The sequence below is a fragment of the Salmo trutta genome, chromosome 1 (genome assembly GCF_901001165.1).
Source record: "Salmo trutta chromosome 1, fSalTru1.1, whole genome shotgun sequence".
Classification (NCBI taxonomy): Eukaryota; Metazoa; Chordata; class Actinopteri; order Salmoniformes; family Salmonidae; genus Salmo; species Salmo trutta.
The window spans coordinates 66,211,063-66,229,892 of record NC_042957.1 but is presented as its reverse complement, the minus strand read 5'-3'; the positions used below and the strand labels follow the sequence as shown (position 1 = coordinate 66,229,892).

General features: G+C 43.6%; 1 protein-coding gene across 2 annotated transcripts in view; it reads left to right on the top strand.

The window, feature by feature from the left end:
* Positions 1-1,171: 1,171 nt before the first annotated feature.
* pitpnc1a (phosphatidylinositol transfer protein cytoplasmic 1a) overlaps positions 1,172-18,830 on the top strand; it is a 111,508-nt gene continuing 93,849 nt past the window's right edge. For both annotated transcript variants that reach the window (XM_029771788.1, XM_029771779.1), the window contains exon 1: positions 1,172-1,666. In XM_029771788.1, coding sequence (XP_029627648.1) covers positions 1,619-1,666 — 48 coding nt within the window. In that variant the 5' untranslated portion in view covers positions 1,172-1,618. The remainder of the gene's footprint in view (positions 1,667-18,830) is intronic.

The window sequence follows — 18,830 nt, the reverse complement described above, 5'->3', positions numbered from 1 at the left end:
CATTATTCACATTAGGGATGGTTATGCAATAATGCAATCCATGTATTTCATAAGCTATAGCGCACAGTTATGATTGCACAAATTAAATATTTTACTGAAGAAAAAAATACATTGGTTTATTATAGGTTTTGTGAAACGGGTTATTTATGTTTGGTGATCTCTGGCTGAGCTGCATGCACCGCTGCTCATGCGCCCAGGGTTGAAGGCTGTAGGGTGACTTCAGTTGCGGCATCCTATTTCAGCCTGGTCTCATAGAATAGATGTAACATAGTAATGCAAATCCTGGATTGGAACGAGTATGTTTGATATGGTTACATAAGGCAGATGATTACTTAAAGGAAAAATGAAAGTAGCCTTGTTGGTCGGGGTGGATGGTTGGGCATACAACACAACATCTAGCAACCCAAACGTTGTGAGTTCAATTCTCATCGTGGACAACTTTGGCATTTTAGATAGGCTAACTTGTCAAATGCTTACTACTTTTTAGCTACTTTTCACCTACTTAGCATGTTAGCTAACTCTTTCCCTAACCTTAACCTTAACCATTTTAGCTAACCCTTCCCCTAACCCTAACCTTTTAAACATACTCCTAAACTTAACCCTAACCTTAACCTTAACCCTAACTCTATCCCCTAACCTAGCTAACATTAGCCAGCTAGCTAATGTTGGCCACCTAGCCACCTAGCTAGCTTTGTAACATATCATACGTTTTGCTAATTCGTAACAAATTGTATATTTAGAAAATCGTAACATATTGTACAACTTGCAAATTTGTAAAATATTGTGCATTTTTAAAATTCTTAACAAATAATACGAATTGTAATTTGTAAAATATCATATGAAATGGGTGATGGACATCCACAAATTAATACATGCCATACCAAAATGAGTATCTCGGATTTACATAAATAATATTATGAAATGCTCTGAGACCAGGTTGCCTATTTCCACATAGAAATGAATGGGCAGTTGTTTTCTGTTCATTGCGATGTAACGGGGGAGTGCTGAATGTTGCAATAGAGTACCGTCAGTTTACCGCCAGACAGCAGCATCACCTTGATGATGTAGCCGAACAACAACAGCAAACTCGCCAATTCTGATTTGGGATCAACGTGGCTCAATTCAGAGCTCACTGAGTGCTTGCTTTGTCCGGGACTTTAGCACTGCCACACGACACTTCGGATGAGTCTTGGATAGTGCTCAGAGGAATTTAGCCTAGAGTTCATCACCGTTTTTGTAATGCTTTTCTTTTACAACTAATATTACCATCAGAAGCGTTGCTGATCTTTACCGTGCCAATTATTTTGCTAATGGGTCGTTTTAGTGAATGTTCCCTCATGATTTCAGTGAGAAGATGACTGCGTTTACTTTGCTCTGCTCTGTCGTGTGATTGCAGTGGCATAGCGCACGCTCACATTCAACGCTGGACTGAGAGCATAGCTGTTCTCATCAAATATAACGATTGTTTTGTTTTTATCAGTCTCGTGCTTATCGTTGATGACAATTGCCTAGCGCTGTCATACGTTTGAGTTGCCATAGACCGCCAACAGACACAGAACCTGAACGTCGTTTCAACTTCTGGTCGTTTCTTTGACAACTGTCTTGACGGAGGAAGAATATGTTGATGAAGGAATATAGAATATGTATGCCGCTCACTGTGGAAGAGGTAAGTTAGGGTACTTATATCTCCCAGTTTTTCAGAACATTTTGCGTTTTCTTTTGTCCTACAACTAAACCTAAAACTGAAAGATTTAGGCTTTGCATGGTAGGTATCGCGTTGGTCATTGTATGGAATGTTTACCATGCTAGTTGCAAACTGGATGGAGTAGGTAGGTATGCCATTTTCTTGTGAAGAACTTTTGTACCACACTGATTTTAAGAGTTATTTAGAGTACTGTAGGCTAAACCACAGGGTGGTGCTATTGGAAGTATGCTAGGCCTACGCCATACTTTCCTTGTTTGGTTTATTGGGTTTAAGTGCAAAATCTTCACATACATATCTAAGACACTAAGCAAAAAATGTAAGAGATGTTACAGTATGTTGTCTGTGTGTGTCACTCTGCTAGCCTACTCATACGACCATCAGTTAGGACTTCTGGCACTCTGTAACTACAGTGCCTCTGTAACTGTTTCCCTCTGGTACAAATATAGAGGTGACTGATCGTTTGTTTGATAGATTGATTGAATAACACAGGCTTATCTGCTGTTATTATGTGTCTCTCAGGAGCAACCCTGCTCTGACTCTGTTTCAGGGAGCTGGGTGTCCAGATGGCTAGGCTTGCTCTTGGTCATTCGTTCTGTGTTGTTGGGAGCACCATTTGGTTATCATTAACTTTAGATTTGGTAGTCACAGCTCTCTGCCCATATTATGTCAACGGGGGCTGGTTTATTTTATTTTAGATAATCAACAACATTACCTTTATTTGAGAACCATTTTTTGGGGAGGTGGGGACACTGATTTTGTTTGTTTGGTTACGTTTTATGTGTTCCTTGTTCCTTTATCCTTCACCATCATTTTGAGCCTAGGAGTGAGTTTCTGCAATTCACAGACCGTTACTTTAAAAATAAATATTTATATGACGAGAGGAAAGAGAGTCGAAGAGCGAGTAACAGTGCATTCGGAAAGTATTCAGACCCCTTAACTAATTCCACATTTTGTTCTCGTTACAGCCTTATTCTAAAATGTATTAAATCGTTTTTTCCCCCTCATCAATCTACACGCAATACCCCATAATGACAAAGCAAAATCAGGTTTACATTTACATAAGTATTCAGACCCTTTACTCAGAACTTTGTTGAAGCACCTTTGGCAGTGATTACAGCCTCGAGTCATCTTGGGTATGACGCTAAAGGCTTGGCACACCTGTATTTAGGGAGTTTCTCCCATTCTTCTCTGCAGATCCTCTCAACCTCTCAAGCCCTGACTAGTCCCTGCTGCTGAAAAACATTTCCACAGCATGATGATGCCACCACCATGCTTCACCGTAGGGATGGTGCCAGGTTTCCTCCCGACGTGACGCTTGGCATTCAGGCCAAAGAGTTCAATCTTGGTTTCATCAGACCAGAGAATCTTGTTACTCATGGTCGGAGAGTCCAAGCAGACTTTCATATGCCTTTTACTGAGAAGTGGCTTCCGTCTGGCCACTCTACCATAAAGGCCTGATTGGTGGAGTGCTGCAGAGATGGTTGTCCTTCTGGAAGGTTCTCCTATCTCCACAAAGGAACTCTGGAGCTCTGTCAGAGTGACCATCAGGTTCTTGGTCACCTCCCTGACCAAGGACCTTCTCCCCTGATTTCTCAGTTTGGCCGGGCACCAGCTCTAGGAGGTGTCTTGGTGGTTCCAAACTTCTTCCATGTAAGAATGATGGAGGCCACTGTGTTCTTGGGGACCTTCAATGCTGCAGAAAGTTTTTGGTACCCTTCCCTAGATCTGTGCCTCGACACATTCCTGTATTGGAGCTCTACAGACAATTCCTTCGACCTCCTGGCTTGGTTTTTGCTCTGACATGCAATGTCAACTGTGGGACCTTTATATAGACAAATCATGTCCAATCAGTTAAATTTACCACAGGTGAACTCCAAGTTGTAGAAACATCTCAAGGATGATCAATGGAAACAGGATGCACCTGAGCTCAATTTCGAGTCTCATAGCAAAGGGTCTGAATACTTATGTAAATAAGGTATTTCAGTTTTTTATTTTTGATAAATTTGCTAACATTTCTAAAAACCTGTTTTCACCTTGTCATTATGGGGTATTGTGTGTAGATTGATGATTATATACATTTTTTAAAATCCATTTTAGAATAAGGCTGTAATGTAACAAAAGGTGAAGGGGTCTGAATACTTTCCGAATGCACTGTATGTGGGGGTGTTCATTCCCTTCATTTAATGACACTGAAGTAAACTCCTGTAATGATCATTAGTATTACCTATTTTTGTCCTTTTAGGGATGGTTTCTAAGAAAATACTTCATTTTTTCAATTTGAATTTGGATCGTTCACATGTTGTTCTATAGTGAAAAAAATATAAACACAACATGCAGAAATGTCAAAGATTATACAGAGTTACAGTTCATATAAGGAAATCAGTCAATTGAAATAAATTAATTAGGCCCTAATCTATGGATTTCACATGACTGGGAATACAAATATGCATCTGTTGGTGACAGATGCCTTTAAAAGGCAGGGGCGTGGATCAGAAAACTAGTCAGTATCTGGTATGACCACCATTGCCTAGAGTTGATCAGGCTCTTGATTGTGGCCTGTGGAATATTGTCCCACAAAGTTGCTGTCGTACACGTCGACAGAGCATCCCAAACATGCTGAATGGGTGACATGTCTGGTGAGTATGCAGGCCATGGAAGAACTGGGACATTTTCAGGTTCAAGGAATTGTGTACAGATCATTGCCGTGCATGCTAAAACATGAGGTGATGGCAGCGTTTTGTGTGTATGGAACATTTCTGGGATTAGGGTTGCAAAGGGTCGGAAACTTTCCGGTAAATTTCCCGAATTTTTCCATGGGAAGTTAAGCCCTGGGAATTTTGCTTAAATTCATCAAAAAAGTTAGCTTATAACAGTGAACCTTTTTTATGGGATACACATTTACATTTAAGTCATTAAGCAGACGCTCTTATCCAGAGCGACTTACAAATTGGTGCATTCAACTTATGGTATCCAGTGGAACAACCACTTTACAATAGTGCATCTAAATCTTTTAGGGCGGGGGTGGGGGGGGGGGGGTTAGAAGGATTACTTTATCTTATCCCAGGTATTCCTTAAAGAGGTGGGTTTCAGGTGTCTCCGGAAGGTGGTGATTGACTCCGCTGTCCTGGCGTCGTGAGGGAGCTTGTTCCACCATAGGGGTGCCAGAGCAGCGAACAGTTTTGACTGGGCTGAGCGGGAACTGTGCTTCCTCAGAGGTAGGGGGGCCAGCAGGCCAGAGGTGGATGAGCGCAGTGCCCTCGTTTGGGTGTAGGGACTGATCAGAGCCTGAAGGTACGGAGGTGCCGTTCCCCTCACGGCTCCGTAGGCAAGCACCATGGTCTTGTAGCGGATGCGAGCTTCAACTGGAAGCCAGTGGAGAGAGCGGAGGAGCGGGGTGACGTGAGAGAACTTGGGAAGGTTGAACACCAGACGGGCTGCGGCGTTCTGGATGAGTTGTAGGGGTTTAATGGCACAGGCAGGGAGCCCAGCCAACAGCGAGTTGCAGTAATCCAGACGGGAGATGACAAGTGCCTGGATTAGGACCTGCGCCGCTTCCTGTGTGAGGCAGGGTCGTACTCTGCAAATGTTGTAGAGCATGAACCTACAGGATCGGGTCACCGCCTTGATGTTAGTGTAGAACGACAGGGTGTTGTCCAGGGTCACGCCAAGGTTCTTAGCACTCTGGGAGGAGGACACAATGGAGTTGTCAACCGTGATGGTGAGATCATGGAACGGGCAGTCCTTCCCCGGGAGGAAAAGCAGCTCCGTCTTGCCGAGGTTCAGCTTGAGGTGGTGATCCGTCATCCACACTGATATGTCTGCCAGACATGCAGAGATGCGATTCGCCACCTGGTTATCAGAAGGGGGAAAGGAGAAGATTAATTGAGTGTCGTCTGCATAGCAATGATAGGAGAGACCATGTGAGGATATGACAGAGCCAAGTGACATGGTGTATAGCGAGAATAGGAGAGGGCCTAGAACAGAGCCCTGGGGGACACCAGTGGTGAGAGCACGTGGTGCGGAGACAGATTCTCACTACGCCACCTGGTAGGAGCGACCTGTCAGGTAGGACGCAATCCAAGCGTGGGCCGCGCCGGAGATGCCCAACTCGGAGAGGGTGGAGAGGAGGATCTGGTGGTTCACAGTATCAAAGGCAGCAGTTAGGCCTAGGATGAGAGCAGAGGAGAGAGAGTTAGCTTTAGCAGTGCGGAGAGCCTCCGTGACACAGAGAAGAGCAGTCTCAGTTGAATGACCAGTCTTGAAACCTGACTGATTTGGACCAAGAAGGTCATTCTGAAAGAGATAGCAAGAGAGCTGGCCAAGGACGGCACGTTCAAGAGTTTTGGAGAGAAAAGAAAGAAGGGATACTGGTCTGTAGTTGTTGGCATCGGAGGGATCGAGTGTAGGTTTTTTCGGAAGGGGTGCAACTCTCGCTCTCTTGAAGACGGAAGGGACGTAGCCAGCGGTCAAGGATGAGTTGATGAGCGAGGTGAGGTAAGGGAGAAGGTCTCCGGAAATGGTCTGGAGAAGAGAGGAGGGGATAGGGTCAAGCGGGCAGGTTGTTGGGCGGCCGGCCATCACAAGACGCGAGATTTCATCTGGAGAGAGGGGGGAGAAAGAGGTCAAAGCACAGGGTAGGGCAGTGTGAGCAGGACCAGCAGTGTCGTTTGACTTAACAAACGAGGATCGGATGTCGTCGACCTTCTTTTCAAAATGGTTGACGAAGTCATCCGCAGAGAGGGAGGAGGGGGGAGGGGAGAAGGATTCAGGAGGGAGGAGAAGGTGGCAAAGAACTTCCTAGGGTTAGAGGCAGATGCTTGGAATTTAGAGTGGTAGAAAGTGGCTTTAGCAGCAGAAACAGAAGAGGAAAATGTAGAGAGGAGGGAGTGAAAGGATGCCAGGTCCGCAGGGAGGCGAGTTTTCCTCCATTTCCGCTCGGCTGCCCGGAGCCCTGTTCTGTGAGCTCGCAATGAGTCGTCGAGCCACGGAGCAGGAGGGGAGGACCGAGCCGGCCTGGAGGATAGGGGACATAGAGAGTCAAAGGATGCAGAAAGGGAGGAGAGGAGGGTTGAGGAGGCAGAATCAGGAGATAGGTTGGAGAAGGTTTGAGCAGAGGGAAGAGATGATAGGATGGAAGAGGAGAGAGTAGCGGGAGAGAGAGAGCGAAGGTTGCGACGGCGCAATACCATCCGAGTAGGGGCAGAGTGAGAAGTGTTGGAGGAGAGCGAGAGGGAAAAGGATACAAGGTAGTGGTCGGAGACTTGGAGGGGAGTTGCAATGAGATTAGTGGAAGAACAGCATCTAGTAAAGATGAGGTCAAGCGTATTGCCTGCCTTGTGAGTAGGGGGGAAGGTGAGAGGGTGAGGTCAAAAGAGGAGAGGAGTGGAAAGGAGGCGGCAGAGAGGAATGAGTCAAAGGTAGACGTGGGGAGGTTAAAGTCACCCAGAACTGTGAGAGGTGAGCCATCCTCAGGAAAGGAACTTATCAAGGCATCAAGCTCATTGATGAACTCTCCAAGGGAACCTGGAGGGCGATAAATGATAAGGATGTTAAGCTTGAAAGGGCTGGTAACTGTGACAGCATGGAATTGAAAGGAGGCGATAGACAGATGGGTCAGGAAAGAAAGAGAGAATTTCCACTTGGGAGAGATGAGGATTCCAGTGCCACCACCCCGCTGGCCAGATACTCTCGGGGTATGCGAGAACACGTGGGCAGACGAGGAGAGAGCAGTAGGAGTAGCAGTGTTATCAGTGGTAATCCATGTTTCTGTCAGCACCAAGAAGTCGAGGGACTGGAGGGTAGCATAGGCTGAGATGAACTCTGCCTTGTTGGCCGCAGACCGGCAGTTCCAGAGGCTGCCGGAGACCTGGAACTCCACGTGGGTCGTGCGCGCTGGGACCACCAGGTTAGAGTGGCAGCGGCCACGTGGTGTGAAGCGTTTGTATGGCCTGTGCAGAGGGGAGAGAACAGGGATAGACAGACACATAGTTGACAAGCTACAGAAGAGGCTACGCTAATGCAAAGGAGATTGGAATGACAAGTGGACTACACGTCTCGAATGTTCAGAAAGTTAAGCTTACGTTGCAAAAATCGTATTGACTAAAAAGACTAAAATGATACAGTACTGCTGGCTGGTGAAGTAGGCTAGCTAGCAGTGGCTGCGTTATTGACTTTGTTTGAAAGTGTAGCTGGCTAGGTAACCTCGATAGTTTCAGTACTACACCATTATCATGATACAAAGGCAACTATGTAGCTAGCTAACATAACACTAATCAAGACGTTCCTTTGTAATGTATTTAGTTTCTACAATGCTGCTCGTCGGTAAGAGTTGGCTAGGTTTGGAAGATGGCGTCGCGGGGGATGAAAAAAGCTGGCTAGCTAACCTCGATAATTATTCTAAACTACACAATTATCAAACTATGACAAAGACAACTATGTAGCTAGCTAACACTACACTAGTCAAATTGCGTAAGGCAATTCTACGTTTTGTGGCATATTTTGGTTAAACTATCCCCAATTCAATGGGATTGCAACCCTCTGCCTGCACAGTGCATTCTTCCATCACATGTAGAGCTGATTCTCAAGATCTTGCACACTAATGAGATGCTATTGAGTGCACACTACTACACTGTTTGAGCCAAGGACTACATGCTTTCTGGTAAGTTTTGATTACAATACTGGGTGGGGTGAATATAGTTTATATGACATACATGATTTTTTTGTTAACTTGTAAGTAGTAGCCTACAGCAATGTGTGTTTAAATCATTTCTAACTTGTTAACAATTTATGCTAATTCGTTTTTGCTACCATGTGGGTTTTAGCTTGCTTGATCCCGCTAACTGAGGAGTGTTAATTCACCTATTTCCATACATGTTTCATTTTAAAACCATTTATCTTACAAAGGTGTTGTTTAATCTAACTGTTTAACTATTTATCTGTACATGGAATTGTATTATAATTTCTTTACCTATTTTTTTCTAATCTTTACAGGAAAATGCTACGGGCGCTATCTGATGTGTGGAGACATTTCACTGCAGCTAATGTAGAAGGAAAAGCTGTGTACATTTGCAAATACTGTGCCAAATCATATGTGAAGAATGCAACAAAGATGCAGAATCATCTGGCCAAGTGCATAAAGTTCCCTCAGCGCTCACAACAAGCAATCTCTGACAAAAGTCCCTACACTTCTATTCGAGATGAAAATTATGAATCAGACACCTTATTGATAGCAACAGCTCATGGTCCTCCTGGAATCAGACGTTTTTTTGACTCAGTGGAGGAACGTAGTCAGAGAAATGCTGATGAATGTCTTGCTCGAGCTGTGTATGCAACTGGTTCACATCTGATGCTCACAGGCAATGGAATATATTTCTGAATGTTCTTCGCCCAGCATACACCCCTCCAACCAGAAATGCATTATCTACTAATTTGCTGGATGCAGAGTTCAACAGAGTTCAAGTGAAGGTCAAGCAAATCATAGAGAAAGCAGACTGTATTGCAATCATCTCTGATGGGTGATCGAATGTTCGTGGGCAAGGAATAATTAACTACATCATCTCCACCCCTCAACCAGTATTCTACAAGAGCACAGACACAAGGGACAACAGACACACCGGTTTCTACATTGAAAATGAGCTGAAGGCAGTCATCAATGACCTTGGACCACAGAAGGTATTTGCACTGGTGACAGACAATTATGCGAACATGAAGGCTGCTTGGTCTAAAGTGGAGGAGTCCTACCCTCACATCACACCCATTGGCTGTGCTGCTCATGCATTGAATCTGCCCCTCAAGGACATCATGGCACTGAAAACAATGGATACACTCTACAAGAGAGCCAAGGAAATGGTTAGGTATGTGAAGGGTCATCAAGTTATAGCAGCAATCTACCTCACCAAGCAAAGTGAGAAGAATAAGAGCACCACATTGAAGCTGCCCAGGAACACCTGTTGGAGTGGTGTTGACATCATGTTTGACAGTCTTCTAGAGGTAAAACAGTCTGCCGATATGGACAGCCCCATCAAGAGGAGCCTCCTGGATGATGTATTTTGGGAGAGAGTGGTAAGCAGCCTGAAACTCCTGAAACCTATAGCAGTAGCCATTGCACGGATTGAGGGAGACAATGCCATCCTGTCGGATGTTCAGACTCTGCTTGCAGATGTAAGAGAAGAAATCCGTACTGCCCTGCCCACTTCACTGTTGCTCCAAGCAGAGGAAACTGTAGTTCTGAAATACATCAAAAAGCGTGAATACTTCTGCCTGAAGCCCATACATGCCGCGGCATACATGTTGGACCCCAAGTATGCTGGCAAGAGCATCCTGTCTGGTGCAGATATCAACAAGGCCTATGGTGTCATCACTACTGTGTCTCGCCACCTTGGCCTGGATGAGGGCAAGGTTCTTGGCAGTCTGGCAAAGTTCACTTCCAAGCAAGGGCTTTGGGATGGAGATGCAATATGGCAGTCGTGCCAACATATTTCATCAGCCACCTGGTGGAAGGGACTTTGTGGATCTGAGGCTCTTTCCCCTGTTGCCTCCATCATCCTCCAAATCCCACCAACTTCAGCCGCCTCAGAGCGCAACTGGTCCATGTTTTGGAACACACACACCAAAGCACGCAACAGGCTGACCAATACAAGGGTTGAAAAATTGGTGGCCTTCCAGGCAAATTTGTGGCTTTTTGAGCCTGACAACGAGCCATCCTCAACAAAGTTGGAAAGTGACAGTGAAGATAAGGCCTCAGAGTTTGATGTTCAAGAGATAGACATTGAGGAGGTCCAGGGAGAAGACATGGAAGCCTGAGAGGAAGATAGTCTAGAAACTAAAGCTTTGGTTATCATTTTACAGATGTATGTTGAAAACATTTTTGGGAGATGCAATGGATCATTGGGGATCATTCAATATTCCCTTTCTTTTGTTGTTCAGTGAAATCATCCCATGTGAAGAGTCAACTCATTTAATGAAACTTCAATTCGTAACTAAATGATATTTTTTTTTATTTCTATTGGAAGGATTTAATAATTAGCAATTATGTCTACTTATGATAAGGTAAACTGTTTATGTTTCTGTCTCCATATGGTAAATATATCAATGCAAAAAACATCTACATTTAACTGGTATTAATATTAATTTGCATATATTCCCATTAATTACAATATATTCCCGTTAATTCCCATGGAAAGTTTCCACCTCTGAATATTCCCCAAAATGTGCAACCCTATCTGGATTTTTTAGTTCAGCTCATGAAACATGGGACCAACACTTTACATGTTGTGTTAATATTTTTGTTCGGTATGTAATGTATATTTAAACATTTTGAACTTTAAAAATAAAGCTTTGTAAAAAAAAAAATCCAAAATTGTATAATGGTTTTATGAGTTCTGTCACATGTCATCTCTACAGCTGCATCCCAGACAGGGTCTGTAGTTGTTGTGGAGCACTGTGTGTTGTTCCTGATTAGAGGAAACACTCCCACCTTGGCCACTCTAACCATACAACACTGGTCTGCTGGCACCTCAGTGCTTTTCTATTTTGTTGACAAAATTATGCAGATGTGTTCACAGGCTGTGGGAGTTCCCTGGCTGCAAGACACTGGCAGTTCATTTACTGCAATCTGGGATGATGAGATACAGTACGTTTGATCTCAGGGGCATTACACTTGATCTTCAAAGGGCAGAAAAACTATTTCAGTTCCCTGTGGATTATATTACTGTATCTTCAGAGAAAGAGAGACAGAGAGAGAGATCTGCTGCCCACAAACTGTTTGTTTGATGCCAGAATAGGATCCTGAGCCTTTTCTTTATTTCATGACCTTGCTGTGTTCTGATACCCCTGCCCTCAGTCATGACCTGATAGAGGTTTACAGTATATGCAGGGAATGAGGTTATGAGTTCCTGCTAAGGCCAAACAATGATGTCTTGTGGGGGGACAAAAGTCCTTAGTATAGTGCGTCTGGAGAAGTAAGCCTATGACTTCCTGACCTCGCAGACTTTTTTAGAGCCTCAGCACACAAATCTGCATTTCAGAATCTTTGTTACTTTCTGTCTGACCCTGTGTATCATCTTGTAACTCTTGAACATCTTGGTTGAAATTATAAATTAAGGCCCACAGACTGTTTGTTTGATGCCAGAATAGGATCCTGAGCCTTCTCTTTGTTTCATGACCTTGCTGTGTTCTGATACCCCTGCCCTCAGTCATGACCTGAGAGGTCACGCAACCATTAGATTCCTGTTTGCTATAAGATGACGACCAGAGTTGACACTGCATTCCTCTATTCCTCAGCAAGAGGAATCATCTGTTTCCCCTGAAACATCAATTAGGCTTATTACTGTGTCATAAAGTCACAGGATCCAGGAGTCATTACACCCATTCCAAACATGTCAACACTTCACAAGAACGAGGTTCTCTTACGTAAAAAGAAGCTAATGAACCCTTAGTTGCCATGGAAATGTCATAAAGGGGTGTAAGTCATAAATTCAACCGAAAAGCTTTCTGCTTCTGTACCTATGGACCCTCTTTAGGTCTCTTCAGAACATTGACTGAGGTGTTTCTATATGGACTCTCTGGTCTCGCAGCAGGTACAGTCCAAACAAACACCTCAGTTACAGTGCTTTATTTCCACGGTGACATTGTTTTGCCGGGGAAACGAGAGCTGTGAAGGTTATCCCTTAAAATAGACCGAGCACAGCAGAATAGTTTGACCGGTTTGACAGATGGCCTCTCATTTTGCTGCTGCGTGGGATGTGCAATTAACAGAAGGGACAGTGAGTTCAGGGTTTTAAGTAGTTTTCTTTCAGTACTCTCCGCTTGCAGGTTGAAACTACTCGACTTTCAGTCCACTTAAAAGAGGAAATGATCAAAAGGACGAGGTTGAGAATGTTATCATTCAATGGGCATATCTGATGTGCTATATCCAATTACAACCACTTCAAAATAAAAGTATCCTATGTGTTCTATTAACATAAAATCACTTCAAGCTCAATTCAATGTTATAGCTCCATAATGTCATGAATGACTAAAATAGCCTTGGCTTTTACTGTGGGACACATCTTTGTTCTATCTGTAGGGCATCTGTTGTTTCCAGGTGTTGCTTCAGTTTCAAATTCCCACCTCTGGACTTGAGCATATGGAATGGATGTATTTCCATTAAGCTTATTGGTATCTGTAGAGTGTTTGCTGTGTTTTGGTATGTTAGGAATAGTTGGCCTTACTGTCTTAACTACCCCTAGGGTTTCTACGTGTGTGACCTGGTGTACTATTCCCTAGGTCACAGCATTGATTTCCCCACAGTTATTAACAAACGAGAACATTCCCTACTCCCCATTGAAGAGACCAAGTGAGAAAGTATCACCCTCTGAAGTCTATCGAACCTCATCCAACCTTATTGTTCTCTCATCAACCCCACCAGTAAATTGTTCTTGTGTGTTGCCGTGTGATTGTGATTATAGGTCTGTCACTATATCACGGCTCTGGACAGGCTTAGTCTAGCTGGCTGAACACTGGCGGTCTGGCCCCTGGCTATAAACCAGATGGGGTTCTTTTTTTGGGCTTACTTGTGATTGAAGATTATATTTTCCCTCCCGACCAGGCTGCCGGTTTAATCTGTTGATGATATCACTGGACTGACCTCCAGTCAGTTTGATGACGTGGTCTAGCTCCAGCCAGTTGCATGGCAGTGTGGATCTATCTCAGAATTGAAATGGCCCTTAGCATTTGTCTGAATGTTCACCAATAAGTGGCTCTCAGATGATTTTTTTTTAACCTTGAAATATCACAGACACACTGCTTCAGACACACTGCTTCAGACACACTGCTTCAGACACACTGCTTCAGACACACTGCTTCAGAGACACTGCTTCAGACACACTGCTTCAGACACACTGCTTCAGAGACAGTTCTTCAGAGACAGTTCTTCAGAGACACTGCTTCAGACACACTGCTTCAGACACACTGCTTCAGACACACTGCTTCAGAGACACTGCTTCAGACACATTGCTTCAGAGACACTGCTTCAGACACATTGCTTCAGAGACACTGCTTCAGACACACTGCTTCAGAGACACTGCTTCAGAGACATTGCTTCAGAGACACTGCTTCAGAGACACTGCTTCAGAGATACTGTTTCAGAGACACTGCTTCAGAGACATTGCTTCAGAGACACTGCTTCAGAGACACTGCTTTAGAAACACTGCTTCAGAGACACTGCTTCAGAGGCAGATGGATGTAGGCCTATGTTATATCAAAAGCATAGACTATATCAAGTGTTGATTATGTAGGCTACTTGTTTCTTTTAGTCCATTCAAGTAGAGACAATCCTGGTGGTTACCTTGTTCTAACTAAATCATAACTCCATGCGTTTTCCTCAGCGTTGGGTAGGATACTTTCTAAACGTAATCTGTTAGTTACTAGTTACCTGTCCAAAATTGTAATCAGTAACGTAACTTTTGGATTACCCAAACTCAGTAATGTAATCGGATTACATTTCCCCCTAAGAGGCATTAGAATGCATTTGGTGTATCATCATAATGGCCTCTGACTTGTCGTCAGACTCACTCAGGTGGAAAACTTAAAGTTGCGTCTTTTTTCAATGCTGAATTGAATGTCGTTGAGAAAACAGAAAGGTGTAATTTCCCGCAAACATCCTTTCTGAATTTAAAAGTAATCCTAGAAGTAATGTAGTTTTTCAAAAGTATCTGTATTCTGATTACAATATTCTTGCTGGTAATGTAACCGATTACAGTTAGTTTTTTTGTAATCAGATTACATGTAATCAGTTACACCTTTCTGTAATCAGTTACTACCCAACCATGGTTTTGCTGTTCTAAACGATTCCATCCCCCGGTGCGGGTCATCTGCAATGCTAATACTTTACATAAGATAACGGAACTGTCACGACTCTTCTCATCACATGTCATCACTGCATGGCATGCAGCACCATCAAGAGAGACATAGAAAAGTGTCATTAAGTCTGGGGATACATTTTTTTGATGTGTGAAGCTTCGAAGCACAACTTGAAAGCATGGCTCTGTTATGTTCGCTGCACTGCTTAAAGGTTTAGAAAATCAAACAAATCACATTTTATTTGCTCTGTGATGTGCCCTGTGGTCTGTGGTGTGTGTTTAGACTATGCTAGGCTATTTTCTTCTCGCTGAAGCTCTCCCATGGAGCTTGAGGGGCATGATGGAGTGTCTCTAATGTTGGCTCTGCATTACAATGGTGAGTCATAGCATCTCTCTGAGGCATAAAAAACAAAACTCCTTTCATACAAATAACCTACCATTTCTCTCTCTTGTGAAACAAATAACCAACAATGACACACAGACTAATCTACTGATGAGACAACACAGAGAATGGGTCAATGTCTTCTTCTGTACTGGCTATCAGATGTTTTGATTGTGTCTCCCAGAGTTGAGCTTTGAAAGATCTGGGCAGTGTTTAATAGGCTCAAAACGGGAGAAAACATGTCGAAACGAATAGTCACCACCTGAACTCCAATCAGAATGCTCTTTTAGATTTATTTGTTTAATTATGGTTTCCCGTTTGGTGCCTCCTGAACACTACCCAGGAGCTCTATTGTTTCACCAGCTCCCCTGTACCACTCTGCTCTTATGCTGTGCCTTTCCCCACAGGTCCCTAAGCTATTGGCATTTGATTTAAAATCCCCCACAAACAGCCTCTCATCTGCTGTCTAGTGACACAGGAACACTGCACACAATTATATGACATCCAGGTTTGAGTGATTGAACAGATCTTACATCTCATGCAGGGAGACTGAGGAAGGAACAGTGAATGAAATATCAAAGTATTGGTGGCTGAATGAACAACTGGAGTTTGTTTGTGTGTGGTGTGTGTGTGTGGTGTGTGTGTGTGTGTGTGTGTGTGTGTGTGTGTGTGTGTGTGTGTGTGTGTGTGTGTGTGTGTGTGTGTGTGTGTGTGTGCGTACGCACGTGCTTCCGTATGTGCATTCTGGCTCAAGTCAGTTGTCAGTTTGTTCGTTTGGTAGTAGAGCTTTCTTCCCTCACTTTGAAGAGGCTACAGCTGTTTGGGATGTTGCCGCTAACGACTCCCTGATGAGCATCGAGGAAATGTTTAGTATTCAGCTCAGGTCACCGATGTAATGATGTTCTGGCATCACAGTGTGAACCAACCAACCCTCTGTCAGCACCACTAACATCACCGACGTCCCTATTCACCCAGACAGGTAGGCTAGGTACACAGAAGAAATGACAGTCATCACAGGAGAGTTAGACTGTATAATCACTTTCAAGGTGATAAGGAGATTTGATTTGATTTGGATCCCCATTAGAAGACGCCATGACAACAGCTAGTCTTCCTGGGGTCAGACACATCATGAAAAATACATTACAAACAAAAATACTTTAAAATGTACATTCTGTACATTGAAAAAACATTAACAAGTAGACATTACAGACATTTAAAATACCTGTAAGGCAACATTTAACAGTCAATACTTATATTCAGGGTCATTGTCACATCCTGACCAGTATAAGGGGTTATTTGTTATTATAGTTTGGTCAGGGCGTGGCAGGGTTGTGTTTGGTTTGTGTTGTTGGGATTTTGGGGTTAGTTGTATGGTCCTTATTTTTATATGTCTACGTTCCCTTCTAGGTGTTGTATTTCTTTGTTTTGGCCTGGTATGGCTCTCAATCAGGGACAGCTGTACATCGTTGTCACTGATTGGGAGTCATACTTAGGTAGCCCTTTTTTCCACTGTGTTTGTGGGAAGTTGTTTTTGCACTGCTGTGTGTAGCCTGCAAGACTGTTTAGCTGTCGTGCGTTTTTTCTTGTTTTGTGTTCTCTTGAATAAAGTTTAAGATGTTCACGAGACACGCTGCGCCTTGGTCCACTACCTTTGACGACGGCCGTTACAGTCATTATCTGTCCATTCATATGGTCAGCCTTAGTAGATGTACTTTTAATGTTTTCTTCAATGTGAATATATTTTTCGCTTAGGAAATATAAGGGGATAACTTGAGAATAAGTGACACTTATTCTGGGACTTATTCCAGATAGTGGGAAGTTACAGAACGTTCCTATAGAAATACATGGTGTGCAGTAGACATGATTTGCTGATCCTGATTCAGCTAATTAAAGATTTGGAGGATTAGTTGAGTAGTTAAACCAGGTGTTGTAGTGCTGGGCCGGGACAAAAGCCTGCTGCTGGCCAAACCCAGAAGGGAAGAACACTACCGTAGCGTGTAGCAACAGACCGAACTGCAGTTAATTAAGAGAACACTCTCCTTTGAATTTAGGCAAATAGAATGTCATGGCAACAGCTTATTGAGTGGCTCTCAGACTTGTGGCTCATGACAGGCTAAGTGGTTCTGTAATCTCTATCTCATCTCTTTTTATCTCCAATCTCTCTATGATGATGATTATTATTATTGACTGACAGCAACTTCTATTGTATTAATCTCGCATTTCAGAATGAGAGAAACCCGTCTTCAACCCTCTGAAATTGGTGTGTGTGTGTATAAAACGCAGCATAAAATACAGTATTCTTCATGGTGGTGGAGCTATTTGAAACTAACAGTCCCAGCCTCGCTCTCCAGTCCCCAAGGTAGAGGTTCTCTTCTCTGGCTACGAGGGGACCGTTCCCTTGCCTCTGTCTGGATCTCATCGTTCAGACTGGCCTGGCACAGAGAGACCAGACGGAAGGAGACACGCTCAGCTATCCCATCTGCTAGACGTCAGGGGGTGAGTGTAGTGTGATATGCAGAACATTCTCTGCTCCCTCACTGCGTCTCCTCCATGGCCTGGTGGCCAGTCTGTTTCTGCTCCACCATGCCAACTTGCCGTTGTCTTGCCAATAATTGGCACCGATGCATTCCAGACTGTTTGGTAAAGCAATGATACAGTGTAGCGTTGTTATAGAAACAGTGATGTGTGCTATAGAGGCTTGTATTTTTAGGCACTCCGTCAAGAATTTGTCCATAAAGGGAAGTGGTCATATTAACACATAATGTAGTTCCTACTAAAGGGTTTGCCTCGTTGCCTCTGTCCTCTCCAATGTATGGCAAGGGAGAGAAATACCTGTAAACAAGGAGGACATTGTGGTATGTAGCCTACATTTATTTTCATTACAAAACTTGGACTTCCAGTTTGTCTTAAAGTATTTCAACCTCAGTGCTCCTTGTTATTATGGTTCTCATCCATTCAATTGGCAATTTAGGATCCTATTTGTCCTCTTCCTGAACGGAGAGATGAACTGTCCTCTCCTTGTGCTCAGGCCACAGTGTAATGAGGCCTGAAGAATGGAGGGAACACAGAGAGAGAACAACAAATGAGAGTGTCATTGTTACTCTGCCAACCACTTTAGAAAACAGTGGAAGTGTCTACTCTGCATATCCTTTCTAATAAAACTGCATTTGTGTGTGTGTGTGTGTGTGTGTGTGTGTGTGTGTGTGTGCGCGTGTCCATTGAGCTCTCTGGAGCTCTCAGTGCCAGCCAGCACTGTAACTACAGTACTTTTAGTCATGCTGTTGGCCTGGACTGGACTTGCTCTGAAGACACCTTGGAGAGGAAATATCTCTGAATGAAGTGTGTGTGTCATAGAAAGACTCCAGAGTGTGTTTGTGTGTATTGTAGAAAGACTCCAGAGTGTGTTTGTGTGTATTGTAGAAAGACTCCAGAGTGTGTTTGTGTGTATTGTAGAAAGACTCCAGAGTGTGTTTGTGTGTATTGTAGAAAGACTCCAGAGTGTGTTTGTGTGTATTGTAGAAAGACTCCAGAGTGTTTGTGTTTGTCATAGAAAGACTTCAGAGTGTGTTTGTTGTAGAAAGACTCCAGAGTGTGTTTATGTGTGTCATAGAAAGACTCCAGAGTGTGTTTGTGTTTGTCATAGAAAGACTCCAGAGTGTGTTTGTGTGTGTCATAGAAAGACTCCAGAGTGTGTTTGTTGTAGAAAGACTCCAGAGTGTGTTTGTGTGTGTCATAGAAAGACTCCAGAGTGTGTTTGTGTTTGTCATAGAAAGACTCCAGAGTGTGTTTGTGTGTGTCATAGAAAGACTCCAGAGTGTGTTTGTTGTAGAAAGACTCCAGAGTGTGTTTGTGTGTGTCATAGAAAGACTCCAGAGTGTGTTTGTTGTAGAAAGACTCCAGAGTG